We start from the raw sequence: 27,918 nt of genomic DNA on the forward strand, positions 1-27,918 counted from the left end.
TGGTAGGGAGGAGAGTGGAGGAGCTGGGATAATGAGCAAGTACTTACTTTACTTACCTGTACAAAGTAGGAGAATGAAGGCAGTCACTTGCAACCATAACAGAGCCTGTGTCAGAGGGGCTGGTGTAACTCTGTGCCCTCCTCTCTTTGACAGGGAGTACGAGAGCCTGTACACGAGCCACATCTGGATCCCCAGCAGCTGGTGCTCACTCACTGAAGGTCCTGAGTGTGATGTCACTGATGACATCACGGCCACTGTGCCATACAACCTTCGTGTCAGGGCCACACTGGGCTCACAGACCTCAGCCTGGAGCATCCTGAAACATCCCTTTAATAGAAACTCAAGTAAGGTCCTTCTCTCTTTACACTCCCACCCCCACCAGCCACTCCTTTGGGAACCATGTTCACCTAGACTTTCTAGACTTTTTTTTAACATCAAAATAGTCCTGCAAAGCCAGGGTATTGTGAACACAAACAACCCTTACTGGTCCATTTGAAAAATTGCCAACTGCTTTCTACGTGCTGTTCTCTCTCATGCCCTTTAACTTTACAAGTCATTCCTGATTGTCTGTGTCAGGGAGTGCAGGTGTTGGGGATGCTGACACTGGGAACCTGGAAGGAAAGCTGCTCTGGAAGTGAAGAGATGGCACCAGGACTGCTGCTCCCTACCCTGATTGTGCCTCCATAAATCTTACACTGCCTCCCACTTGATGCCTCATTAACTGCATATTTACTGCCCATGTAATCAGCTTTGTTGTGCAAGAGGATTTATACATTTAACAGAGCCACCGGAAAATTGCCCGTCTATAATGACTTTTGTGGGAAATAAATAACTTTTCTTTTGGAGTGGTACCTGGAAAAGGATTGAAAAAGAAATAATAGAGGAATCCAGATAGGTGGCCAAATATGGCTGAGTACAAGCACTGGCCATTGTGTAAAAGGACGTGTGTGTTTGGGGAACAGAGGAGGCAAGGGCTGATGGGCAGGGGGTAAGGAAGCAGCTGATCATGTGGTGAAGGGCTCTGACATGAAGCTTGACCCAGTCAGTAGAGGGGAGCCATGAAAAATGAGAGGATCTAGATCAGGTATATCCTTTTTTTTTTTTTTTTTTTTTTTTTTTTGATATGGAGTCTCACTCTGTTGCCCAGGCTGGAGTGCAGTGGTGCGATCTCGGCTCACTGCAACCTCCACCTCCTGGGTTCAAGTGATTCTCCTGCCTCAGCCTCCCAAGTAGCTGGGACTACAGGCATGCAACACCACTTTGGCCAGGCTGTTCTTGAACTCCTGACCTCAAGTCATCTGCCTGCTTCGGCCTCCCAAAGTGCTGGGATTACAGGCATGAGCCACTGCGCCCGGCCGACCAGGTCTGTCTTACAAAACAACCACTCTGACTGCTGTGTGGAAAGTGAACCAGAGTAGGGCAAGCCTGCAGGGCAGGGGAAGAGCAAGGAGGGGGTTGTAATAATCCTACTGATCCCAAGAGTTTGGAAGGGGATGGGAAGGAGATGATGAATCCAAGAAACATGACTGATTTAGAAAGGACAGAGCTTAGGGACCAAGTTTGTGGGGATGGAGAAGGGAGAGAGAATGATGGTGTCCAGCTGCCGATTGGAGTTGGTGAGAACACCAACTAAGGCCGCTGGTCTTGAAGAATAGGAGACACCCCAGGTTTTGAGAATGAGATTTCTGCAAGATGTCATGTCATGGATGTCTGATTGGCAGCCGGAAATCAGTCTCTGAGGCTCAGAAAGCTTAAAGCCAGATACATAATACAAAGTGGTTTTGTTGGTTTGTTTGTTTTATTTTGTTTTTGAGGTGGGGTCTTGCTCTGTTGCCCAGGCTGGAGTGCAGTGGCGCCAACACAGCTCACTGCAGCCTTGACCTCCTGGGCTCAAGTGATCCTCCTGCCTCAGGCCCCCAAGAAGCTGGGACTACAGGCACACGCCACCACACCTGACTAATTATTTTTTTGTATTTTTGTAGAGATGGGGTTTCACCATGCTGCCCAGGCTGGCCTCAGACTCCTGAGCTCAAGTGATCTTCTTGCCTCAGGCTCACGAAGTGCTGGGATTATAGGAATGAACCATCACAAGGGGCCATCACAAAGTTAACAGCTAAAGGTTTGGAAGTAGATGAGACTGTCTAGGGACAAGATGTTGAAGATGGAGAGAGGACAAGGTCCTGGAAAACCTCAGACTTTAAAATGTGGGTGGAGGGAAGGGCACCAGGGTAGAGAATCATGGTAGGGAGAATAGAACAGCTCCTAAGAGGCTGAAGGAAGCCCCTGGATGGGCCCTTGAGAAAGTAACTTCATGGAGTGGAGAGGATGACCATCTGGCTGCTGGGGCGGAGGACTGCATGGAGGTAGGAAGCGGCAAGGAATGGGTGGGAATGTAACCAATTTAGAGCTGCAGGAAAGGCAAAATAAGGGTCTTCCTCAGCCTCTGTTTTTGTGATGTGGCAGAACTTCTGTTGTGAGTAATGGTGGAGGAAGGTTTGGGGCAGAATTTGCAGCATTTGGATGAGTCAAAGGTTACTGAGGAGTGTATGATATTAGATGGAAATTAGGAAGGTTTAGAAGGAGGGGAGCCCAAGCTGAAGAGCAGAGGAGGGAAGGGATGGGGCAGGAATAGGACCATTGGAATGGGATAACAAAAGGAATTTTGGTGCAGATCATGGGCTCCTTTGCCCAGGCCTCCTTCCCAGGCACCAGGACTGAAATGGAATGGAATGGAGTGACTTCATAGAATGGAGAGGATGATCATCTGGCTGAATTTGTTCCAGGAGGAGTTGGTCGAAGTGGCAGGATCTGGGGGAGATTAATGGGCCCTGGAGGGCACTGCAAAACTGCCACTACCTGCAGTGCCCAGGCAGCACCCAGCACCATCTCCCTCTGGCTCCTAAGAGCATAGGGATCCAGCCAAGACTATTGCTGGGGGCTGGCAGCTGTTGTTGGAAAGCAGGCATGGGTCACATAAAGATAAGGGAGTGCCTGCAAAACTATGTGGGTGGGGATGTGCTGTAACACCTTGTACTTAAGGAGGCCAGTATAAACAGGAAAAGAGCTTGCTGCAGGGGGAGCTGAGGTACAGGAGTCTGTCCTTGCATCAGAAGACGGAAGATAACGGTTCTATGAGATCCCTCTGTGATCCAAGCAAATGAACTGGGGTGGCATCATGATCTCCTAAAGGTATTAAGTTTGTCCTCTTCCATTTGAAAAAGGCCACTCAGACCTCTCTGCAGAAATATGAAAAATCTTGATTTAAGGCTCTCCTGAAAAGGATCGCTACTCTCTCTCTGTCTTTTTTTTTTTTTGAAGCGGAGTTTTGCTTTTGTTGCCCAGGCTGGAGTGTAATGGCACGATCTTAGCTCACTGCAACCTCCGCCTCCTGGGTTCTAGCGTTTCTTCTGCCTCAGCCTCCCAAGTAACTGGGATTACAGGAATGTGCCACCATGCTTGGCTAATTTTGTATTTTTAGTAAAGACAGAGTTTCTCCATGTTGGCCAGGCTGGTCTCCAACTCCTGACCTCAGGTGATCCCAAAGTGCTGGGATTACAGTGGGATTACAGGCATGAGCCCCTAGGCCTAGCTGAGGGTCCACATTCTTAAAGGGAAGCTTTACTGAGAGCAAAGATTTTTTTTTTTTTTTTTTTTGAGACGGAGTCTCACTCTGTCGCCCAGGCTGGAGTGCAGTGGTGTGATCTTGGCTCACTGCAAGCTCCGCCTCCCGGGTTCACGCCATTCTGCTGCCTCGGCCTCCCGAGTAGCTGGGACAACAGGTGCTCACCACCTCGCCCAGCTAATTTTTTGTATTTTTAGTAGAGACGGGGTTTCACTGTGTTAGCCAGGATGGTCTCCATCTCCTGACCTCGTGACCCGCCTGCCTCGGCCTCCCAAAGTGCTGGGATTACAGGCATGAGCCACCACGCCCGGCCCAAGAGCAGAGGTTTTTAATTTTGCACATTCGAGTCACAGGGGAGCTTTGGAATCACTTTTGCCTGGGGCCCTTCCACAGAGAGTCTGGTTTAAATGATCTGCATGCATCTTGTTCACTGGGAGTTTAAAATTCTTCCCAGATTATTTTCATGTACAGCCAGGGTTGAGATCCACTAGTAAAGAGACTAAACACCCCACACGAGGGAGGTAGAAATGTAGAAAGAAATGGGCTCACATTCTGTAGATTAACTCTGTGACTCTGGGCATGTCACTTAATCTCTCTGTAAAACAGGAACAATGTTAGGCTGGGCGCGGTGGTTCACTTTGGGCGCGGCACTTTGGGAGGCGGAAGTGGGTGGATCACGAGGTCAGGAGATCGAGACCATCCTGGCTAACACAGGGAAACCCCATCGCCTGTAGTCCCAGCTGCTTGGGAGGCTGAGGCAGGAGAATGGCATGAACCTGGGAGGCGGAGCTTGCAGTGAGCCAAGATCACACCACTGCACTCCAGCCTGGGTGACAGAGCGAGACTCTGTCTCAAAAAACCGCCCCCACCCGCCCCCCCCATAAAAAAACAGGAACAGTGTTTACCTTCTAAAGCTTCCTGGGCAGATTAAATGAGATAAGCATGCAGAAGGCATAGGACAGAGGTTCCTGCCCTAACGCTGTCGAACAACTCTCCTCTGAACTGAAGCTTCAGATTATTTTCTCTAATTCTGGTCTTAATAAAGATGGAGATCAGAAGACCCAATTCTAATCATATCTGACAGAAAAGTCGAGGAGTGAAATATCTGTTTCACTTCTGGAGGTGTTTCAGAGGTAGTGCTAGTGGTGCTGTGTGGTCATATGAATCTCAGCACTGAGTGTGTTTTGCACAGTCGGCCCTGACTTCCCAAGTCCTCCTGACCCCTATCCAGGTAGCTCTCCAACAGCCAAGCATATACACTTCTCTGATGAGGGAGGCGAGGGGGAAAGGCACTGCCTTTCTTCTGAGTGTCCGCTGACCCCAGGGAAGGCAGATTTAGCCCAGAGCATGCCCCAGCCCACTTTCCAATCCAAGACCAGTGATCAGGGTGGCCCTTCTGGTCCTGCAGTCTCTGGGTCGGAGAGGCAGGTATAACTCCATCACCAGTAACCAGGGTGTAGAGACTATCTGTGTGGGCCCTTCTGCTATTGGTCTGCTGATGGTAAGGAATTCACACAGGCTGTGGGCCTCTCTGCTGGGGACCTTGCAATATGAAAGATAATGTTTGTGCTTATGCTGTAATTTCTAGAGTTGATTATTGGAATCTGTAAAAAGCCTGTGGGCCGGGCGCATTGGCTCACTCCTGTAATCCCAGCACTTTGGGAGCTCGAGGTGGGCAAACTGCTTGAGCCCAGGAATTAGAGACCAGTCTGGGCAATGTGGTGAAACCCCATCTCTACAAAAAATACAAACAATTAACTGAGTGTGGTGATGTGTGCCTGTAGTTCCAGCTACTTGGGAGGCTAAGGTGGGAGGATTACCCAAGCCTGAGAGTTCGAGGCTACAGTGAACCATGCTAGTGCCACTGCACACTCCAGCCTGGGTGGCAGTGAGACCCTGTCTGAAAAGAAAAAAAAAAAAGCTGGTAACTTGCCAGCATCCCTTACTCAGGATATGAGATGAAAAATAGAATTGGGCTGAGAATAGAATGGCCAGCCGTATTCATGGGCTGCTCATCTGCTGATATGGGAAAGTTGTCAGTAGCCAGTACATGCCACAGATCTATGTGAGTTGTGGGAATGCACATGGCCCTGCCAGCTATGCTCATTCCTAGGGGGCAAAGACCGGGCCTGGCTGTTCAGTATAGACCTGAGCTCACATAGGCATTTGGCAAGCATTAAAATATAGCATCTGCTCACTTAGATGAGCCAAAATGAGGAGCAATTTCTGCTGAAAAAGTGGTGACAGGAGGGGCATGGATCATAAAATTTTAAAAGAGCAAGAGATAATGTTTACTGCAGTTTTTAATCACTTTTCTTGTGTATATGTGCCTCCTGGAGAAGGAACAGTGGACTTTGTTAAAGGATTAAAAAAGAAGAGAATTATAGTATTTGTCATTTGTTTTTTCATTCATTCATCACTCAAAAAGCACCTGAGCATACAGCACCTGAGCACCTGCCGCATACAGGAGCGTATTTGTGTACATGTTTCCATGAGCTTGAAGCTACAGCTGACTCCCTCCCTTCCCTACAGAGACTGGTATATTTCCATAGATGTCACGGTCATTGTGTTCCAGGGAAATCAGCCCTGTCTGGGGCTGGCTTTGACTCTCCTGTTGTCTTGCCAACAGCCATCCTTACCCCACCTGGGATGGAGATCACCAAAGATGGCTTCCACCTGGTTATTGAGCTGGAGGACCTGGGGCCCCAGTTTGAGTTCCTTGTGGCCTACTGGAGGAGGGAGCCTGGTGCCGAGGTGAGACTCCAGCCTTGGCCTTTGAGTCAGGCTTCGGGAAAGAAGGCACAAATCTCTGAGGGTGAGCAAGGGCAGGCGGCCCCTGCAGTGCTCACTGGGTGACCTAGGGATGAGCAGTTCTGGGTGAAGTGTGCAAAAGATGGGTATGCTGACCACCCCATCAGTCTGTTCTCCAAAGAACTGCCTTGGTCCATTCAATCATTCCTTGGCTGGGAGCCTTTCCAGGTCAGATCTCCTGAAGTGTGGGGCTGCCCCCTTACCCTAAACTCTAACCTAGCTGGACCCACAATATCTTTTCAATGCCTTTTTTCTCCCTCATCAGCTCATCTCCTCAGCCACTTAGGGGCAGCAGTCAGGATTTCTAGATCAACAGGATGATTTCAAAAGCACACAAGGCTGGTACAAACCTCCTGAGGGTGTGTATCTTGGCAGGATGAAGAGGTAGAGGCAGGGATCCAGGAGCTGGCTTATGAGTAAACCCATCTAACTATGAGCAGGTGGGCCACGCAGAATGCCCAGGTGGGGTGCTGCCTTCCCCATGGGAAGGGTCCTACAGCCTGGGATGGCTGGGAGGCCAGCCCTCACAGAGGGACTAGCCAGACAAGCAGCAGCAGTACAAGGAGTGGAGCATGAGCAGGAACTAGGGGACACTCAGACCTGTGGAGACTCTGTCCAAGCATATGGTGACAAAGCTTAGAGGCCCACTCCAGGCAGCACAAGCAAAGACAGGCTTTATCACAGGGATTAATACGGTGCAATAAGGAGCTCTCACAGATCTATGAACAGAGCTGGCACAGGGCCAGGCTACAGCCTCGCTTCCCCAGAGCCCTTGCTCCCCCAGAGCCCTTGCTCCCCTGTGGTGGGTCCCTGCTCTTGCACACTTTCTGTGGCCCTTTCCTAGCTTATTCCAGGCTGTGATCCCTCATCAATGCTTCCTACTCATGCCTATGATGTGCCCCCCAGCCCCTCCAGGCCTCTTAGGCCTGACTCCTCCTCACTGTGTCCTCTCTCCTTTGTCCCTGCTTCTAGCTCTCGGTATTCAGTTTCCCAAGACCAAATCCTCAGAAGAAGAATCCAATTGGTCTTGCTCGTCTTATCAGGACAAGCTTCAGGGGTTGCTGGTAGCCAGCTCGCCCCTGATTGGACCTTTCTCAGGCCAAGGGTACCCTTGATCTTATAGCAGTATCTGGACTCAGAGCACGTGCCTCACCACCCATTCAAAGAGGGCTGTAGGTTGGGTAGCTTCCCATGAAAGGTGGTGTGGGCAGGTACAACACTGGGTTTCAGTATTTACCCCCTGCTAGGCAAGAGCCCACTGTAGGATATGGCATTGCCAGCCAGGCAGATGGAGTAGTGTTGGGGACAGGGCAGAGCCTGTGCAGGAGGAAGCATGCAGCTCCCTCAGATTCATTGGGATGGAGCCCACTACCCACCCTAGGTAACTGGCAGTGCCAGGGCTAAGAGGGGAGCATATACCCTGAGTCATCTAGGCTTGGTTCAGGCAAGCCTCCACAGGTTCAGATGAGGAGCACAGCCTTAGGGAGGGGCATGGAGGTGGAAGGGTGAACAGATGGATGGACAGATGGGTGGATGAGTGAGGAGGTGCTGCTCATGGCTCCACTGCACTGACTCCCTGGCAGCAGTGGCCATGCCAAGCCCCCGCTCAAGTCAGGGTCTCTGCACAAATGTTACCCTATCAGAGAAGCCTTCTCTAACCACTCTGTTTAAAATGGTGCCTCCTCGTTACCATCCCTTTGCTCTGCTTTTTCCTTCACGGTCCTTATCACCACCTGATGTGTACTTTTTCATCATCTGTCTCACCCCATGTAAGCTCTATGAGAGCAATAACTTTGTCCATTTTGTTCAATGCTAGGTCCCTGTGCTTAGAGCAGTGCCTAGCACATAGTAGGTACTTAATAAATATGGTTGAATGAATGTATGCATAAGTGAGAGGGAACATTCTGTGTGCATCTGGAAAGGAAGTATCTGCAACTTTCCTTCTTTGGCACTTTTTGCCCTTTCCAGTCCTGCTGCCTTCTGGGAATAACTTTTCTTTTTCCTTTTTTTGAGATAGAGTCTCACTCTGTCGCCCAAACTGGAATGCCATGGCATGATCTTGGCTCATGGCAACTTCTACCTCCTGGGTTCAAGCAATTCTCCTGCCTCAGCCTCCTGAGTAGCTGGGATTACAGGCACCTGCCACCATGCCCGGATAATTTTGTATTTGTATTAGAGACGGGGTTTCACCATGTTGGACAGGCTGGTCTTGAACTCCTGACCTCAGGTGATCCGCCCACCTCAGCCTCCCAAAGTGCTGGGATTACAGGCGTGAGCCACCACACTTGACCAATAACTGTGTTTTCTGGTCTCTCAAAGGAACATGTCAAAATGGTGAGGAGCGGGGGTATTCCAGTGCACCTAGAAACCATGGAGCCAGGGGCTGCATACTGTGTGAAGGCCCAGACATTCGTGAAGGCCATTGGGAGGTACAGCGCCTTCAGCCAGACAGAATGTGTGGAGGTGCAAGGTAAGGCTGGCTTCTCTGTCCCTGGAGCCCTGCACAGGTGATAGCCCTTCCTGGCATATCTCAGAGGCCTGCTGGGTTCCTTTGGTTCTGAGTTTTCCCTTGATTTCACTGACCTCCCTCATGGACCGGGTGGGTTCCCATGGTGAAAGTATGTTTGTCACTCTGATTCCCTAGAGGTGGGAGTCCACCCTGGGGCTGGGTGGGGTTACGAGCAGCTGTCTGAAACACTTTCCCCCTCAAAGCTTCCTAGGCCTGGGCGCCAGGTGTTGCAAGACTGGTTTACCAGATAGTTACTGCCTGAGAGTCAGAGCCGGCTGCAGGAGAGGCAGTCACGGGCTTCAGAGGGTCAGACCTTGAAAGGAGGCACTACCTTGTATAACGCCACAGCCTTCTTCATCTGGAAGGGACCTTATGGAAAGTCTAGAGAATCCTCGTTTGAATTACTCTTTTCCCTTGAATATTTTAAGGTCAGAAAACCTACAATGTTTAAAAACCCTTTGAAAAGAAGCAAAACCAAATAAGAGCCTACATCCCATGATCTGTCACTTAAACGTCACTAGTTACATTTTTGTGTATAGCCTTTTAGTCTTAAAAAAAATTAATCTTTTTTAAAAGACTAATTATTACCTTAATTTTGTAGTACATGTATTTATTTATTTTTCTTTCTAAAAAAATTTATTTTATTGCATATGTAGAGACAAGGTCTTGCTCTGTTGCCTGGGTCTTGGCCTCCCAAAGAGCTGAGATTCCAGGTGTGAGCCACCACACCCGGCTCATTGAGGGCATCATCCTTCAGTCATTCCCATGTGTAGGCACATCCTGTAGTCCTATAACATACATTTTATGCCTGCTTTTTCACAAATATCATATGCATGACATTTTTCATGCAGATTTCCTGATTACTATTTTATACTACTTTGTAAAATCATACAAGTCAAGCTTGCTTAACAATCCAAACAACACCAAAGCATATAAAGTAAGGGGTAGGACCAGGCATGGTGGCTCGCAGCTGTAATCCCAGCACTTTGGGAGGCTGAGGCAGAAGGATTGCATGAGGCCAGGAATTGAACACCAGCCTGGGCAATATAGCGAGACCTCGTCTCATTTTAATAAATAAATAAATGAAGAGATGAGTGCGCCCCATTCTTCGGCATATTACACAGGAGGTTTCCGTCAGTGAGTTTGGTGTTTAATCTTCCAGGCGTTGTCTGTGTGGTACCAATGCTCACACACCTAGATGGGATGATATTGTACCTACTACTCTGTACTTGGCTTGTCTTCACTCAGTAGTATATTGTGAACATCTTTTCATGTCAATACATATGGATCTACCTCATTTTTTAAAATTATACTTTAAGTCCTAGGGTACCTGTGCACAACGTGCAAGTTTCTTACATATGTATACATGTGCCATGTTGGTGTGCTGCACCCATTAACTCGTCATTTACATTAGGTATATCTCCTAATACTATCCCTTCCCGCTCCCCCCACCCCACAGCAGACCCCGGTATGTGATGTTCCCCATCCTGTGTCCAAGCGTTCTCATTGTTCAATTCCCACCTATGAGTGAGAACATGCGGTGTTTGGTTTTCCGTCCTTGTGATAGTTTGCTCAGAATGGTGGTTCTACCTCATTTTTAAAGGTCTGGGTGTGGTGGCTAATGCCTGTAATCCCAGCACTTTGGGAGGCTGAGGCAGGTGGATCAACTGAGGTCAGAAATTTGAGACCAGCCTGACCATTGTGGTGAAACCCCATCTCTACTAAAACTACAAAAATTAGCCAGGCATGGTGGTGCATGCCTGTAATCCCAGCTACTGGGAAGGCTGAGGCATGAAAATCGCTTGAACCCAGGAGTCAGATGTTGCAGTGAGCCAAGATTGCACCACTACACTCTAGCCTGGGTGACAGAGCAAGATTGTGTTTAAAAAAAGCATATGTATATGTCAATATATGTAAATGAAAGGCTACTGCTCTAGCTCAGATGTTGCTAAGAACTGACTTATATATAGTTGTTTCCTCCTTGGGATTAGTTTTTGGAATTAAAATTTCAGGAGTTGGGGAGAAGTGAGGATATGGGCACAAAGAAAAGAGAAAGAATGAATAAGACCTACTATTTGATAGCTACAATAGGGTGACTATAGTCAACAATAATCGAATTGTATATTTTAACATCAGTTAAAGAGTGTAATTGTATTGTTTGTAACACAAATGATAAATGTTTGAGAGGATGGCTACCTATTCTCCATGATGTGCTTATTTCACATTGCATGCCTATATCAAAACATCTCATGTACCCCATATACACCCACTATATACTACAAAAATTAAATATTAAAAATTGCAGGAGTGGATGAAAGGGTATGAACATTTGTGTATCTCTTGATGCGTACCACCAAAATATTTTCCAAAATCATTGAAACAATGTACAATGCCCCCAGCCACAAGTCCACCAGCTTCTCCAGTCTCATTGACTGGGCTACCCTTCACATTGCAGGTGAGTAGCCTGGCCCAAAGAGGCTAATTGTGTTGCTCAAGAGAGATGGGAAAATAACCTGTACCCTCTTCTGCATCTCCAGATGCTCAAATCTGGCCTTTTCTGCTACAATTATTTGGTAGAATGACTGTGAGCTTTGGAGCCAGTCCTATCTGGGTAACCTGGAGTAGGCCACTTAACTATTCTGAGCATAGATTCCTCTTCTATAAAAGCAGGGGTACTCACACTCATTGTGAAGAACAAGCAACTACACATCCAGCCCCTAGCATAGTTCTGGAAAGCAACAGTAGCCCTAGCACACAAAATAGGGGCTTGATATATTGTAGTTATTTTCTGACTGTTTTCTGAACCATTTCCTCCATAACATGAATCAATGCCAAGAGTGAATTGTGAAACATACTTTGTTTTCAGTTACCGCCCAGCCCCATTCTGTGCTGTTTCTTTCAATACCTCCCCCTCATCCTGCCCAGGGCTTGGCACTCTGCCTTCCTCCTGGCAGTGGTGCCAAGGTACGTGCTAACACAGCAATTGGCTTAACACATGATACTCCTCCCTTTTGTGTCACAAGAAAAAGATTTTAATCTTCCCTGGGGCTTTCTGGAAACCATGCCTTAATCTGGATTCTAGAAAAATGCTTTTAATGGTGGTAATTTTGGTCACTAAGGCACACATCAAATCTCAGGATGATGGTATCTGCCGTCTTAGCCAATGTGCAGAGTCAACTCCAGGAAACTGGGGGAGGCTCAGGATGGAAGATTTAACCTTCACTGCTGTTTTCTAAGCCTGTTTTTATCTTTTGTTTTCAGGAGAGGCCATTCCCCTGGTACTGGCCCTGTTTGCCTTTGTTGGCTTCATGCTGATCCTTGTGGTCGTGCCACTGTTCGTCTGGAAAATGGGCCGGCTGCTCCAGTACTCCTGTTGCCCTGTGGTGGTCCTCCCAGACACCTTGGTAATAGAGTAGTTCTTTATTCCTTTCAGTGTAACACTGACCAGATGTAGCTTGGACCTTAGCTGGGCATGGACACATGTTTCCATGTTTCCATCATGAGATTATAGGCATCTGCACAGAGAGGGGAGAGGAATACTTACAAAAGACTTCATTTCTAACTAGAGATACTGGAAGAAATCTCCCTTCTCCAGGGTGTGGTGACCTTCCTGAGGCAGGCCACCTCTGCTCTCTCCCAGGGCCTGGGATGGCAAAGAGAGAAGATGTGTTGCCCAGCCCAGGATGCTCAGCATTGCAGGAGTCACTCATGGTCTTCCCCTCCCAGACTGGCCTGCTGAGCATTCTTGGCCTCTTCCCACAATTGTAACAGCAACTACACCCAATAACATGTTCCAACCCAACTTATTCAATTCACATGCCAAAAGCCTCATTGTTCTCAGAGTGAAGATGTACATGGGAGGCATGGACTGTGCTTTGATTTTGGTGGGATAGGGTGGGGTGAAGGAACAACAATCTGGACCTTCATAGTGAGTGCCTGAGGTTAGGAGACCCTACCTGTCTTCTCAGATCCTCATGAGGCCAGAATTCTTATCTTACTCCTGAGGGCCCTGGACCACAGGTCTGGGTCTCTCCAGTAGGTATAGGACCCATGCACCCATACAATGGTGGGGGAAACCCAAAAGCAGGCCTCCAACAGCTCCCCCATGTTCTCTGGCTGCCTCTGCAGATGTTTCACCCCAACCCCCAGACCTCAACCACACAAAGTAGTGCAACAAAGCAAAACAAAACAAAAACAACAAAAACAAAATCAAAAAGCCCCATCCCTGTCACCCTAGGGAATTCTCACAGTTCTCTCCTGGGAGGAGGGAGCCAGTGTCAGCTTCTGGAAAGCAACTAAAGCCAGAACTGTCTGCAACTTATACATGCCCGTAGCTCCTTATCAGTCTGGAGTCACTGTTTCTGAAAGGAGTCATCCTCGTGACATCTCTGAGGCCCTGCTTTCTCGCCCTACACAGGAGGAATAATTCTCACTATAAATCAGTTTTCAGGACACCCCTCCACTCTGTTATCCTAATGCCAGATCTCCCTTCTCTCCCATACTTCTGGGTAGTCATAACAACAGAGCTAAGTGCCAGATACTGTTCGAAGGCTTTATATTTATTGAATCATTTCTTGTCATAAAGCTTGGCAGTGTCCTTTTTATCAGTTCCCCCTCCATCCTTCTCTGAATCACTGAATGACTTACTGCTATGCATAAAGGCAATGGGATATATCAAACCCCGGGAAAGAGAGTGGGCCTTTATTACCCTTCAGCAAGAACATGAGGGTCTCAAAGTATCTTGAAGAATGAAAGGATATGTATTCTGTAGTTATTGGGGAAGTATTTTATAAATATCGATTAGGTCAAAAAGTTTCATGGTATTGTTCAGATCATCTTTGTCTTTTTTTTCTTTTGTACAGTTGTTTTAATATCGAGAGTAGTATATCAAAATGCCACTATGAGTGCGGGCGTGTCTTTCTCTCTCTCTCTTCTCTCTCTCTCTTTTTTTTTTTTTTTTTCCCGAGATGGAGTTTCACTGTTGTCGCCCAGGCTGGAGTGCAGTGGCGCAATCTTGGCTTACTGCAACCTCTGCCTCCGGAGTTCAAGCAATTCTCCTGCCTCAGCCTCCTGAGTAAGTGGGATTACAAACGCCTGCCACCACACCCAGCAAATTTTTGTATTTTTAATGGAGACAGGAGTTTCACCATGTTGGCCAGGCTGGTCTCGAACTCCTGACCTTGTGATCCACCCACCTTGGCTTCTCAAAGTGTTGGAATTACAGGCGTGATTCATCACACCTGGTCTGTTTCTCTCTTTATGTCAAATTTTCCTTAATGTATTTTGAGGCTCTGTTTTAAGTGTATTCACATTTTGACATTTAAGTGTATTCAAATTTTGTTATGATTTCCCAAGTAATGGAGTCTTTTATCATTATGATATGCTCTTCTTTACCTCTGGTAATATTTCTTAGTGTGATATCAGTATATCCTTTTTTTTTTTTTTTAAACATATTTTTACTTTAAATCTAGCTGTATATTTATATTTAAGGTGTGTCTCTTATAGACAGCATATAGTCATTCTTTTCTATTATTATTTTTTGGTATAAATCCATTCTGATAACCTCTGCCTTTAAACTGGTATTTTTAGTCCACTAACTTTTTTTTTTTTTTTTTTTTTTTTTTTTTTTTTTTTTTTTTTTTTTGAGACGGAGTCCCGCTCTGTCACCCAGGCTGGAGTACAGTGGCATGATCTTGGCTCACTGCAACCTCTGCCTCCCGGGTTTAAGGAATTCTCCTGTCTCAGCCTCCCGAGTAGCTGGGACTACAGGTGCACGCCACCACACCTGGCTAATTTTTGTATTTTAGTAGAGACGAGATTTCACCATATTGGTCAGGTTGGTCTTGAGTTCCTGACCTCAGGTGATCCACCCGCCTTGGCCTCCCAAAGTGTTGGGATTACAGGTGTGAGCCACTGAGCCCAGCCTCCATTAAATTTAATCTAATGGTTGATATGGTTGACTTTAGGTCTATGATTTTATTTTCTGTTTTTTTCCCCCCTTCTGTTCTTCTTTTTCTGCCTCTTTTTGGGTTAATTAAAAATTTTTTTTTGAATTTCACTTTAGTGGCTTTTTAGTTATTCTTCTTCACATTACTTTTTCATGGTTGTCCTAGGAGTTACAATATACATATTCTTAACTTTTCACAGTCTACTTAGAATTAATATTATATCATTTCACATGAAATGTGAGAATCTTGGAAGAACGTTGGAATAATTTTTGCTTTACATAGTCATATATATTTTTAAGGTATTTAAAATAATCTTTTATATTTACCCACATATTTACCATTTCTGGAACTCTCTCCTCTTTTCTGAGATCTGCATTTCCATCTGGTATGGGCTTCCTGTCATTTTATAAAACTTCTTGTCTTTTTTCTGTCATAGGTTTAGTAATGTAGATCTGCTAGTGACAAATTCTCTTAGATTTCTTTTATCTGAAAATGTCTTTATTTTGCTTTCATTCTTGAAGGATATTTTTGCTGGATTCTTGGTTGACAATTTTTTCTTACTATATTTTTATTTTAAATATTAATTATAATATTTCAAAAGTAATAACATTTTATTTTAATAGAGATGGCATCTTGCTATGTTGCCCAGGCTAGTCTGGAACTCCTGGGCTTAAACAATCCTCTTTCTCGGCCTCCCAAAGTGCTGGGATGACATGTGCGAGAGCCACTGCACCCAGCTCTAACTACTTTAAAAGTGTTGTTTAATTGTCTTCTAGCTTACATTGTTTCTGATAAGTAAATAGCCATGATTTTTTTAACATCATTCCCCTATGTGAATAGGTTCTCTTTCTCTTGCTGATTTTAAATTACCATTGGTTTTCACCGGTTAAATTATAACATGCCTAGATGGGGTTTGCATTATATTTATCTTGCTTATAGTATATTGAGCTTCTTGAATCTGTAAATGTGTATATTTTTAAGCTACAATTTGGAAAAATGTCAGCCATTTTTTTTTTCTTTTTGTTTTTTTAGAGACAGGGCCTCATTCTGCCACTCAGGCTGGAGTGCAGTGGCGTGATCATGGCTCACTGCAGCCTTGACCTTCTGGGTTCAAGTGATCCTCCCACTTCAGCCTCTTGAGTAGTTTGGACTACAGGCATGTGACAGAGCAACCAGCTAATTTTTAATTTTTTTGTAGAGACAGGGTCTTGCTATGTTGTCCAGGTTGGTCTTGAACTCCTGGGCTCAAGCAATCCTCCCACTTTGGCCTCCCAAAGTGCTGGGATTATAGGCATGAGCCACTGCGCCTGGCCACAGCTAATTATTTTATTTTTTGTAACAATGGGGTTCTCTGTATGTTGCCCAGGCTCGTCTGGATCTCCTGGGCTTAAGTTATATCCTACTGCCTTGGCCTCCCAAAGTGTTGAGCTTAATAGACATGAACCACTGCTCCCAGCCCATATTTCTTCAAGTTTTCTTTTTTTCTCATTCTCTTCTCTCCTTCTGTGAGTCCAATCTTATTTATATTAGACCTTCAGATATTGTCTCCATAGATCCCTGAGGCTCCATTTGTTTTTATAAAAAACTTCTTTTCCTCTTCTTTATTCTTCAGATTGAATAATTTTATTAACCTATCTTCTTGTTCCCTGACTCTTCTGTTATCACCAGTCTGATTTTAGGCACGTCTAGTGAATTTTGTATTTAAATTTCAGTTATTGTATTTTTCAATTCTAGAATTTCCATTTGTTTCCTTTTTATAGTATATATTCTCTGCTGAGATTTTCTATTTGGTCATTTATTATGAGACTATTTTCTTCTGTCTTTGAGCATCATTATAATACCTTTGTCTGCTTTACTTTAAAATCTTTGTTAATTTCACTAGGTGGGTCATGTCAAGGTTGGCCTTTATTGATTGTTTTGTATTTGGTATAGGTCACATTTTCCTATATTTTGTATGTCTAGTGATTTTGGATTATAGTCTGGATACTGCCAAAAATATGTTACAGAGATTTTGGATTCTGTCATGTTCCTCTGAAAACTATTGTTTTTTTTGTTTTGTTTTGTTTTTGTTTGTTTATTTGCTTTAGTAAGCAGTTAGTTTGGAAGACAGACTCAACTTTGGTCTCCTATGCAGTAGGCAGTTGATATCTATTAGGCAGTTGATATCTATTAGACTGTTTAGCCTTAGACAGACTGGTAGGAGCTTTCCCCACACCTGCACCTCACACAGTTCGAAGATAAATCAGATATTTGGGCAGAATTTATGTACAGAATTATAGCTCCCCTTTTCTGGCTCTCTCCTTTTTGGGATTTTTCCTCTTACTTTCTAACTTCTGTGTTTGCACCAATCTCTGTTTTTTGGCTTTTCAAAAACAGTAAGACTTTTTATGGCACCAAGTGGGACCTGCCTTTAGGCAAGGAGCTGTGAAAAATGGGAAACTCACCCAGTGACATTCCCTTCTTCCAAGCATGAACTTTCAGTTGCTCTACCACGATTTAAGAATCTGTTTTTAACATTTGGGTCAGTTTTAAAAGTTGTTATCTGAGGAGTGTTGGTCTGATTGGCACTCCTCTGACATAAGTGGAAGTAGAAACCTGCAATAAAAGAGGAATTCCCTGACCTAATCCAAAGTGATGGTAATGGTAGGGAGCATTTCTGGATGAGGCATATCAATAGCTCTTCTTTCTCATACACGGTAAAAAGCTCAGCCTTCCTCAGCCTTCCTCAGCTGGGCTCCACCAGGTGGTTTTCTGTTGTGATTTCTCTCTGAACTCTGCTGTCCATGCTTATTCTTACAGGCAACTACACTCTTAACACTCTCTCTTATGTTTTCTCTTCTAGTTCTATCAGGGGGCCAGAAGAGTTTTTCTCTCTACCTCAAGATCAGGGGAATGAAGATCTTCCCAAGACCCAGTGCCTTGTTAGTGAGGAACAGGGTAAAGAGACAGGGAAAGAACCATGTAAAGGGTTAATAACTTATAGGATTTGAGGTACACAAGAAGAGTCTTCAACTGGTAAGATCTCCTAGGAATCCAGATGCATCACGAGCCACACCCTAAAATCAGCTTTTGGAGAAAACGAAATAGCTTAGATGAAACCAGACACTGGAAGACTCTATGACAGTATGACCAATTTCATCCATGGCAGATAGATGTCACTACCCTTGACTACCTTTTGCTTCCCTGTTCTCTGTTACCATTCTTCCTACATCATTCTGATGTCTGTTCCTACAGACATTCCCTTCCGTAAGGCTTTTAACTTTTATTCTTATTTCACGCCAAGATTTTTAAAGTGGGCAAATTATCTGAGTCTATGCATTTCCCCACAGTGCCGTGTGAGAAGCAGATCACTAATGTCCATTGAATCCCACACACATTCTTGAGCTGTGAATCAATACTGCCACCTCCCCTCTCTCCGCTATGACTTTAGCATAGCCTAGCTGCATTTCTACATTTCTGTTACTTACAGATAATACTCCAAACTATTAAAAAGTGATATCTAGCCATCCTTGCAAAGTCGACTCATCTTTCCAACTAAACCATGGAAAATTACCAATCAGAAATCCTTGACAATTCTTCAAAAGGGTCCACTGAGTTTGTGTTTAATTTATCTGTAAAGATGAAACATTTCATGTCTATGTCTAAAATTTTATAGTAGGTGATGGTTGCACTCTGAAATATGACATTAAGAATTTTTTCCATTAAAGTGTATATCACCAAGTAACAATCTTTTTTAAAATTATTATTATACTTTAAGTTCTAGGGTACATGTATACAACCTGCAGGTTTGTTACATAGGTATACATGTGCCATGTTGGTTTGCTGCACCCATCAACTCATCATTTACATTAGGTATTTCTCCTAATGCTATCCCTCCCCTAAGCCCACCCCCCAACAGGCCCCCCCAGTATGTGATGTTCCCCACACTGTGTCCAAGTGATCTCATTGTTCAGTTCCCACCTATGAGTGAGAACATGTGGTGTTTGGTTTTCTGTCCTTGCGATAGTTTGCTGAGAATGATGATTTCCAGCTTCATCCATGTCCCTCCAAAGGACATGAATTCATCCTTTTTTTATGGCTGCATAGTATTCCATGGTATATATGTTGATGGATATTTGGGTTGGTTCCAAGTCTTTGCTATTGTGAATAGTGGCACAATAAACATACCTGTGCATGTGTCTTTACAGCAGCATGATTAATAATCCTTTGGGTATATACCAGGTAATGGGATTGCTGGGTCAAATGGTAATTGTAATTCTAGATCCTTGAGGAATCGCCACACTGTCTTCCACAATAGTTGAACTAATTTACACTCCCACCAACAGTATAAAAGCATTCCTATTTCTCCATATCCTCTCTAGCATCTGTTGTTTCCTGACTTTTTAATGATTGCCATTCTAACTGGCGTGAGATGGTATCTCATTGTGATTTTGGTTTGCATTTCTCTGATGACCAGTGATGATGAGCATTTTCTTCATGTGTCTGTTGGCTGCATGAATGTTTTCTTTTGAGAAGTTTCTGTTCATATCCTTTGCTCACTTTTTGATGGGGTTGTTTGCTTTTTACTTGTAAATTTGTTTGAGTTCTTTGTAGACTCTGGATATTAGTCCTTTGTCAGATGGGTAGATTGCAAAAATTTTCTCCCATTCTGTAGGTTGCCTGTTCACTCTGATGGTAGTTTCTTTTGCTGTGCAGAAACTCTTTAGGTTAATTAGATCCCATTTATCTATTTTGACTTTTGTTGCCTTTGCTTTTGGTGTTTTAGTCATGAAGTCCTAGCCCATGCCTATGTCCTGAATGGTATTGCCTAGGTTTTCTTCTAGGATTTTTATGGTTTTAGGTCTAACATTTAAGTCTTTAATCCATCTTGAATTAATTTTTGTATCAGGTGTAAGGAAGGGATCCAGTTTCAGCTTTCTACATATGGCTAGCCAGTTTTCCCAGCACCATTTATTAAATAGGGAATCCTTTCCCAATTCTTGTTTTTGTCAGTTTTGTCAAAGATCAGATGGTTGTAGATGTGTGGTGTTATTTCTGAGGGCTCTGTTCTGTTCCATTGGCCTATATATCTGTTTTGGTACCAGTACCATGCTGTTTTGGCTACTGTAGACTTGTTTGAAGACTAGTTTGAAGTCAGGCAGTGTGATGCCTCCAGCTTTGTTCTTTTGGCTTAGGATTGTCTTGGCAATGCGGGGTCTTTTTTGGTTCCATATGAATTTTAAAGTAGTTTTTCCCAATTCTATGAAGAAAGTCATTGGTAGCTTGATAGCGATGGCATTGAATCTATAAATTACTTTTGACAGTATGGCCATTTTCACAATATTGATTCTTCCTATCCATGAGCATGGAATATTCTTCCATTTGTTTGTGTCCTCTTTTATTTCATTGAGCAGTGGTTTGTAGTTCTCCTTGCAGAGGTCCTTCACATCCCTTGTAAGTTGGATTCCTAGGTATTTTATTCTCTTTGTAGCAATTGTGAATGGGAGTTCACTATGATTTGGCTCTCTGTTTGTCTGTTATTGGTGTATAGGAATGCTTGTGATTATTGCACATTGATTTTGTATCCTGAGACTTTGCTTAAGTTGCTTATCAGCTTCAGGAGATTTTGGACCAAGATGATGGGGTTTTCTAAATATACAATCATGTCATCTGCAAAGAGGGACAATTTGACTTCCTCATTTCCTAATCAAATACCCTTTATTTCTTTCTCTTGTCTGATTGCCCTGGCCAGAACTTCCAACACTATGTTGAATAGGAGTGATGAGAGAGGGCATCCTTGTCTTGTGCCGGTTTTCAAACAGAATGCTTCCAGTTTTTGCCCACTCAGTATTATATCGGCTGTGGGTTTGTCATAAATAGCTCTTATTATTTTGAGATACGTTCCGTCAATACCTAGTTTATTGAGAGTTTTTAGCATGAAGGACTGTTGAATTTTGTCGAGGGCCTTTTCTGCATCTATTGAGATAATCATGTGGTTTTTGTCTTTGGTTCTGTTTATATGCTGGATTACATTTATTGATTTGCGTATGTTGAACCAGCCCTGCATAGCCAGGGATGAAGCCGAGTTGATTGTGGTGGATAAGCTTTTTGATGTGCTGCTGGATTCGGTTTGCCAGTATTTTACTGAGGATTTTCGCATTGATGTTCATCAGGGATATTGGTTTAAAATTCTCTTTTTTTGTTGTGTCTCTGCAAGGCTTTGGTATCAGGATGATGCTGGCCTCATAAAATGAGTTAGGGAAGAATTTCCTCTTTTTCTATTGATTGGAATAGTTTCAGAAGGAAAGGTACCATCTCCTCTTTGTGCCTCTGGTAGAATTCAGCTGTGAATCCATCTGGTCCTGGACTTTTTTTGGTTTGTAGGCTATTAATTATTGCCTCAATTTCAGAGCCTGTTATTGGTGTATTCAGAGATTGAACTTCTTCCTGGTTTAGTCTTGAGAGGGCGTATGTGTCCAGGAATTTATCCATTTCTTCTAGATTTCCTAGTTTATTTGCGTACAGGTGTTTATAGTTTTCTCTGATGGTAGTTTGTATTTCTGTGGGATTGGTGGTGATATCCCCTTTATCATTTTTTATTGTGTCTATTTGATTCTTCTCTCTTTTCTTCTTTGTTAGTCTTGCTAGCAGTCTATCAATTTTGTTGATCTTTTCAAAAAACCAGCTCCTGGATTCATTTATTTTTTGAAGGGTTTTTTGTGTGCCTATCTCTTTCAGTTCTGCTCTGGTCTTAGTTATTTCTTGCCTCTGCTAGCTTTTGAATGTGTTTGTTCTTGCTTCTCTAGTTCTTTTAATTGTGATGTTAGGGTGTCAATTTTAGATCTTTCCTGTTTTTCTCTTGTGGGCATTTAGTGTTATACATTTCCCTCTACACACTGCTTTAAATGTGTCCCAGAGATTCTGGTACGTGAGGTCTTTGTTCTCATTGGTTTCAAAGAACATCTTTATTTCTGCTTTCATTTCGTTATTTACCCAGTAGTCATTCAGGAGCAAGTTGTTCAGTTTCCATGTAGTTAAGCGGTTTTGAGTGAGTTTCTTAATCCTGAGTTCTAATTTGATTGCACTGTGGTCTGAGAGACAGTTTGTTGTGATTTCTGTTCTTTTACATTTGCTGAGGAGTGCTTTACTTCCAATTATGTGGTCAATTTTAGAATAAATGCGATGTGGTGTTGAGAAGAATGTGTATTCTACTGATTTGGGGTGGAGAGTTCTGTAGATGTCTATTAGGTCTGCTTGTTGCAGAGCTGAGTTCAGGTCCTGGATATCCTTGTTAACCTTCTGTCTCGTTGATCTGTCTAATATTGACAGTGGGGTGTTAAAGTCTCCCATTATTATTGTGGGAGAGTCTTAAGTCTCTTTGTAAGTCTCTAAGGACTTGCTTTATGAATCTGGGTGCTCCTGTATTGGGTGCATACATATTTAGGATCGTTAACTCTTCTTGTTGAATTGATTCCTTTACCATTATGTAATGCCTTTCTTTGTCTCTTTTGATCTTTGTTGGTTTAAAGTCTGTTTTATCAGAGACTAGGATTGTAACCACTGCTGCTTTTTTTTTTTTTTTGCTTTCCATTTGCTTGGTAGATCTTCCTCCTTCCCTTTATTTTGAGCCTACGTGCGTCTTTGCACGTCAGATGGATCTCCTGGATACAGCACACTGATGGGTCTTGACTCTATCCAATTTGTCAATCTGTGTCTTTTAATTGGGGCATTTAGCCCATTTACCTTTAAGGTTAATATTGTTATGTATGAATTTGATCCTGTCATTATGACGTTAGCTGGTTATTATGCCCATTAGTTGATGCAGTTTCTTCCTAGCATCGATGGTCTTTGCTATTTGGCATGTTTTTGCAGTGGCTGGTACCAGTTGTTTCTTTCCATGCTTAGTGCTTCCTTCAGGAGCTCTTGTAAGGCAGGCCTGGTGGTGACAAAATCTCTCAGCATTTTCTTGTCTGTAAAGGATTTTATTTCTCCTTCACTTATGAAGCTTAGTTTGGCTGGATATGAAATTCCGGATTGAAAATTGTTTTCTTTAAGAATGTTGAATATTGGCCTCCACTCTCTTCTGGCTTGCAGGGTTTCTGCCAAGAGATCTGCTATTAATCTGATGAGTTTCCCTTTGTAGGTAACCCGACCTTTCTCTCTGGCTGCCCTTCACATTTTTTCCTGTATTTCTACCTTTGTGAATCTGACAATTATGTGTCTTGGGGTTGCTCTTCTCGAGGAATATCTTTGTGGTGTTCTCTGTATTTTCTGAATTTGAATGTTGGCCTGCTTTGCTATATTGGGGAAGTTCTCTCAGATAATACCCTGAAGAGTGTTTTCCAACTTGGCTCCATTCTCCCCATCACTTTCAGTACACCAATCAAATGTAAATTTGGTATTTTCACATAGTCCCATATTTCTTGGAGGCTTTGTTCTTTTACTTTTACTCTTTTTTCTCTAACCTTGTCTTCTTGCTTTATTTCATTAATTTGATCTTCAATCACTGATACCCTTTCTTCCACTTAATCTGATTGGCTATTGAAGCTTGTGCACGTGTCACAAAATTCTTGTGCCATGGTTTTCAACTCCATCAGGTCATTTAAGGTCTTCTCTACACTGTTTATTCTAGTTAGCATTCGTCTAATCTTTTTTCAAGGCTTTTAGCTTCCTTGCGATGGGTTTCAACATCCTCCTTTAGCTTGGAGAAGTTTGTTATTACTGACCTTCTGAAGCCTACTTCTGTCAACTCGTCAAAGTCATTCTCCATGCAGCTTTATAACATTGCTGCCAAGGAGCTGTGATCCTTTGGAGGAGAAGAGGTGCTCTGATTTTTTAAATTTTCAGCTTTTCTGCTCTGGTTTCTCCCCATCTTTGTGGTTATATCTACCTTTGGTCTTTGATGTTGGTGACCTACAGATGGGGTTTTGCTGTAGATGATCTTTTTGTTGATGTTGATTCTATTCCTTTTTGTTTGTTAGTTTTCCTTCTAACAGTCAGGTCCCTTAGCTGCAGGTCTGTTGGAGTTGGCTGGAGGTCCACTCCAGACCATTTGCCTGGGTGTCAGGCTGTAGAACAGCAAATATTACTGAACAGCAAATATTGCTTCCTGATCCTTCCTCTGGAAGCTTTATCCCAGAGAGGCAGCTGCCTATATGAGGTGTCTGTCGGCCCCTACTGGGAGGTGTCTCCCAGTTAGGCTACACAGGGGTCAGGGACCTACTTGAGGAGGCGGTCTGTCCGTTTTCAGAGCTCAAATGCCGTGCTGGGAGAACAACTGCTCTCTTCACATCTGCAGAAGTTGTCTGCTGCCTTTTGTTCAGCTATGCCCTGCCCACAGAGGTGGGGTCTAGAAGCAGTAGGCATTGTTGAGCTGTGGTGGGCTCCGCCCAGTTCGAGCTTCCTGGCTCTGTTTACCTACTCAAGCCTCAGCAATGACAGACGCTTCTCCCCCAGCCAGGCTGCCACCTCACAGATTGATCTCAGACTGCTGTGCTAGCAGTGAGCAAGGCTCCCGGGGCATGAGACCTGCCGAGCCAGGCACAGGAGAGAATCATCTTGTCTGCTGGTTGCTAAGACCTTGGGAAAAGTGCGGTATTTGGGCGGGAGTGCCCCATTTTTCCAGGTAGTCTGTCACGCCTTTCCTTGGCTAGGAAAGGGAAATCCCACAATCCCTTGTGTTTCCCAGTGAGGCAATGCCCTGCCCTGCTTCAGCTCGCTCTCTGTGGGCTGCTCCCACTGTCCAGCCAGTCCCAATGAGATGAACCAGGTACCTCAGTTGGAAATGCAGAAATCACCCATCTTCTGTGTTGATCACGCTGGGGGCTGCTGACCATAGTGTTCCTATTCAGCCATCTTGGAATGCTACCCCACCAAGTAACAATCTAAAGAAAAACTATATATGCAAGGAAAATTATATTAATTCTGCCCAGTATATATTCTCTGTTTAAAAATATAATTTATTTTCTTTGTCTTTCATCCATAATTGCTTCATGGGAATGGGTGCTTTGGTGCTAAAGGGTCTCCGTTTCCTTTCTGTGACTCACTTTATTCTTTCTCTTCTTGCTGTCACATTCTGCTGTAATGTAGGTAGCAAGCATAAAGATGGCCCCAAATTAGTAATTCTTCAATGACCCATCCAAGTATGACCTTGCATGCTTCATAGAAAGTGGAGTTTGTGTGAACTCACATGCCTCTGAGTCCACACAGGCACTGGAAAGAAGAAAAAAAAAAAAAAGGAAAGAACTTGTAGTGTAATGAATGTAACTCAAGAGGGAGGGGGATGGGGATCATGGCAAATATGTTTCATCTTCTCAGTGACAGCAGGTTGCTACCAAGAGGAAGTGTGAGCCAGTGCTGCCAGATCTCCAAGTTTTAAATGAGAAGCCCAGAAACCTAGATTTTTATGAGAAATCTCTCCATTTTCAAATGTTGAAAACTGATTCCAGTTTTACAAAATATGCTGAGCTTTGCTTGAAAATTAGTACTAAACTGTGGGACCACAGTTTTGCACCTTCCAAAATTCTGAGATTATGCTGTTTGTTTTACTTTAATGTGCTAGAACTGCACTGTCTAGTATAGTAGCCACTAGTCACATGTGACTGTTAGACACTAGAAATGTGGCTCATCCAAATTGAGATGTATTGTAAATATAAAATATGGAATGGATTTTGAAGACAGAATGAAACAAGTTTATAAAATATTTCAGTCATTTTTTAAGTGACATGTTAAATTGATAATATTTTGGATATATTTGTTAAATAAATTATTAAAATTAGTTCCACCTGTTTCTTTTTACTTTTAAAATGTGCTACTAGATTTTAAAAATTGCATATGTGGCTCACATTATATTTCTATTAGACAGCACTGTTCTGGAATTTAAAAAATAATCATGTATGACCACTGCAGATGTAGGGAGTTAGTGTCCTGAGAATCTGACTGCACCGGCAGCAGCGAGTCGAGGGCCTTCACACTAACACCCCTGCTTAGTGAGCGCTGCTTGTGCGTTGTCTCTTCCTGTTGGCATTTGCCCATGGACACCAGGAGTGAGTCTCTATAGCTGCCATTTTGCCAACAAGGATGAAGGGAGACTGGCTCAATGAAGCTGATGCCTCCTGAGGAACTGAGGTGGAGGAAACCACTGTGCCTATTTGTGCCCAGGTGGTACCCTTGGGAGTGATGAGGTGAAGGGCCAAGAGAGATAACTGTAGAAGAACTTAGAGATTTTGGCAGAGGTGAGCAGGTGAGTAATAGGTGGGAGAGTCCACCTGAAAAGTTGATGTCTGCATGTTTATAACTAGTAATGATTGTCTCCTGGGGCCACTGGGAGAAGATGGCGGGAACCTGATATATGAGCAAGGAAGGGACTCCCATTTATGGAACATCCTCTCTGTACTGGGCACCATGCTAGGTGCTGTTCATAAAGCATCTCAGACCAGGTCATAATTCTCAGAGCTCTCTGCTGGAAGAAGGTTAGGGTTTTGTTGTTGTTGTTTTTGTTGTTGTTGAGACAGGGTCTTGCTCTGTTACCTAGGCTGGAGTGCAGCGGTGTGATGAGCGCTTACTGCAGCCTTGACCTCCCAGGCTCAACTGATCCTCCTGTCCCAGCCTCATGAGTAGCTGAGACCACAGACATGTGCCACCATGCCTGGCCAGTTTATTTTTTGTGGAGAGGGAGCCTTGCTATGTTGCCCAGGCTGGTCTCTAAGCCCTGGGCTCAAGCGATCTGCCTGTTTCAGCCTCCCAAGGCAGGTGTGAGCCATCGCACCTCCCTTTAAATTTTTTTCTAAGAACGAGAATTACATTCTGGGTTTTTGTGGGGCAGGGTCTTAGAATGAGGAACTCTGACCAAGCAGGGCTTCAAGGGAACTGCGGGGTAGTGAACTGGGAGATAATCTTAGCAGCTGTTGGAAGCCCCTCATCTAGGGGTTGAAATTGTTTTTCGGTTTTTGTTTTTGCTTCTTGGAAATTAATTAATCAAATAGTTAAACTTTTAATAATATTCTTTACTATTACTACTACTATCCTTTAATGAATATCAATGAAAATTATTTTTCAGAAAATAACCAATTCACCCCAGAAGTTAATCAGCTGCAGAAGGGAGGAGGTGGATGCTTGTGCCACAGCTGTGATGTCTCCTGAGGAACTCCTCAGGGCCTGGATCTCATAGGCTTGCGGAAGGGCCCAGGTGAAGCCGAGAAACTGGTCTACATGACGTGGAAACCATGAGGGGACAAGTCGTGTTTCTGTTTTCCGACACAGACAAGGGATGAGAGAAGTAGGAAGAGCCTGTTGTCTACAAGTCTAGAAGCAACCACCAGAGGCAGGGTGGTTTGTCTAACAGAACACTGACTGGGACTTAGGAGATGTGACCTCTAGACTGGGGGCTGCCATTTGCTGGCTGAGCAACCCTGGGAGAAGTGACTTTATCTCTTTGGTCCTAAATTTTCTCATCTGTAATGGGGGAATTACCTACACACCTGCTAAACACACAGACACAGAGTCTCTCTCTATATACACACGTACACATATATACACTCAGCACTTGCAAGGCTAGAGGGAAACTGGTGACACTCTAAAGTCTGACTGATTCAGTGTTTTTGGAGAGCAGGACATAAATGTATGATAAGAATGATCAAGGACTCTACACACTGGGTGGCTTGGAGAGCCCACTTTCCCAGAAGAATCCTTGAGAGAAAAGGAAGCATGGGAGCAATGGTGTTGAGTTCACTTCAAGCCCAATGCCGGTGCAGAGGGGAATGGCTCAGTGAGCTCTCTACAGTAGGTGACCTGGAGGAAGGTCACAGCAGCAATGAAAATGGGATGTGCATGAACACAGAGGATCCATGAACTACTGTAAAGTGTTGACAGTGTGTGCACACTGCAGACAGCAGGAGAAATGTATGTGTGCAATGCGACAAGAATGCAGAAGTCAGTAACATGTGCATGTTTGTTGTGCTCCTTTTTTCCTGTAGAGTTGCTAAAGTACAGAATTTAGCAAATAAAAAGGGGCCACCCTGGCCAAAAGTGGTCTTTAAAGTTCTAGTTAC

The 27,918-nt window shown here is 44.0% G+C and overlaps 1 protein-coding gene and 1 long non-coding RNA gene across 9 annotated transcripts in view; one reads left to right on the top strand and one right to left on the bottom strand.

Annotated features, from left to right (window-relative positions):
• LOC135969635 (uncharacterized) overlaps positions 1 to 185 on the bottom strand; it is a 27,492-nt gene extending 27,307 nt beyond the window's left edge. Inside the window, exon 1 of the long non-coding RNA XR_010584953.1 lies at positions 57 to 185. This is a non-coding gene — a long non-coding RNA (uncharacterized lncRNA). The remainder of the gene's footprint in view (positions 1 to 56) is intronic.
• Positions 1 to 27,907, top strand: part of IL20RB (interleukin 20 receptor subunit beta) — a 43,367-nt gene extending 15,460 nt beyond the window's left edge. For 3 of the 8 annotated variants that reach the window (XM_074031103.1, XM_074031107.1, XM_005545856.4), the window contains 5 exons: positions 154 to 344; positions 6,252 to 6,376; positions 8,753 to 8,903; positions 12,204 to 12,346; positions 26,928 to 27,907. In XM_074031103.1, coding sequence (XP_073887204.1) covers positions 154 to 344; positions 6,252 to 6,376; positions 8,753 to 8,903; positions 12,204 to 12,346; positions 26,928 to 27,038 — 721 coding nt within the window. In that variant the 3' untranslated portion in view covers positions 27,039 to 27,907. Of the gene's footprint in view, positions 1 to 153; positions 345 to 1,982; positions 2,120 to 3,060; positions 3,190 to 6,251; positions 6,377 to 8,752; positions 8,904 to 12,203; positions 12,347 to 13,909; positions 14,017 to 26,927 lie in introns of those variants that run through there. The other 5 variants (XM_074031104.1, XM_065539971.2, XM_074031105.1 and 2 more) reach the window with 4 other exon arrangements.
• Positions 27,908 to 27,918: the final 11 nt, after the last annotated feature.

This window comes from Macaca fascicularis, chromosome 2 (assembly GCF_037993035.2).
Source record: "Macaca fascicularis isolate 582-1 chromosome 2, T2T-MFA8v1.1".
In the NCBI taxonomy this organism is placed as follows: Eukaryota; Metazoa; Chordata; class Mammalia; order Primates; family Cercopithecidae; genus Macaca; species Macaca fascicularis.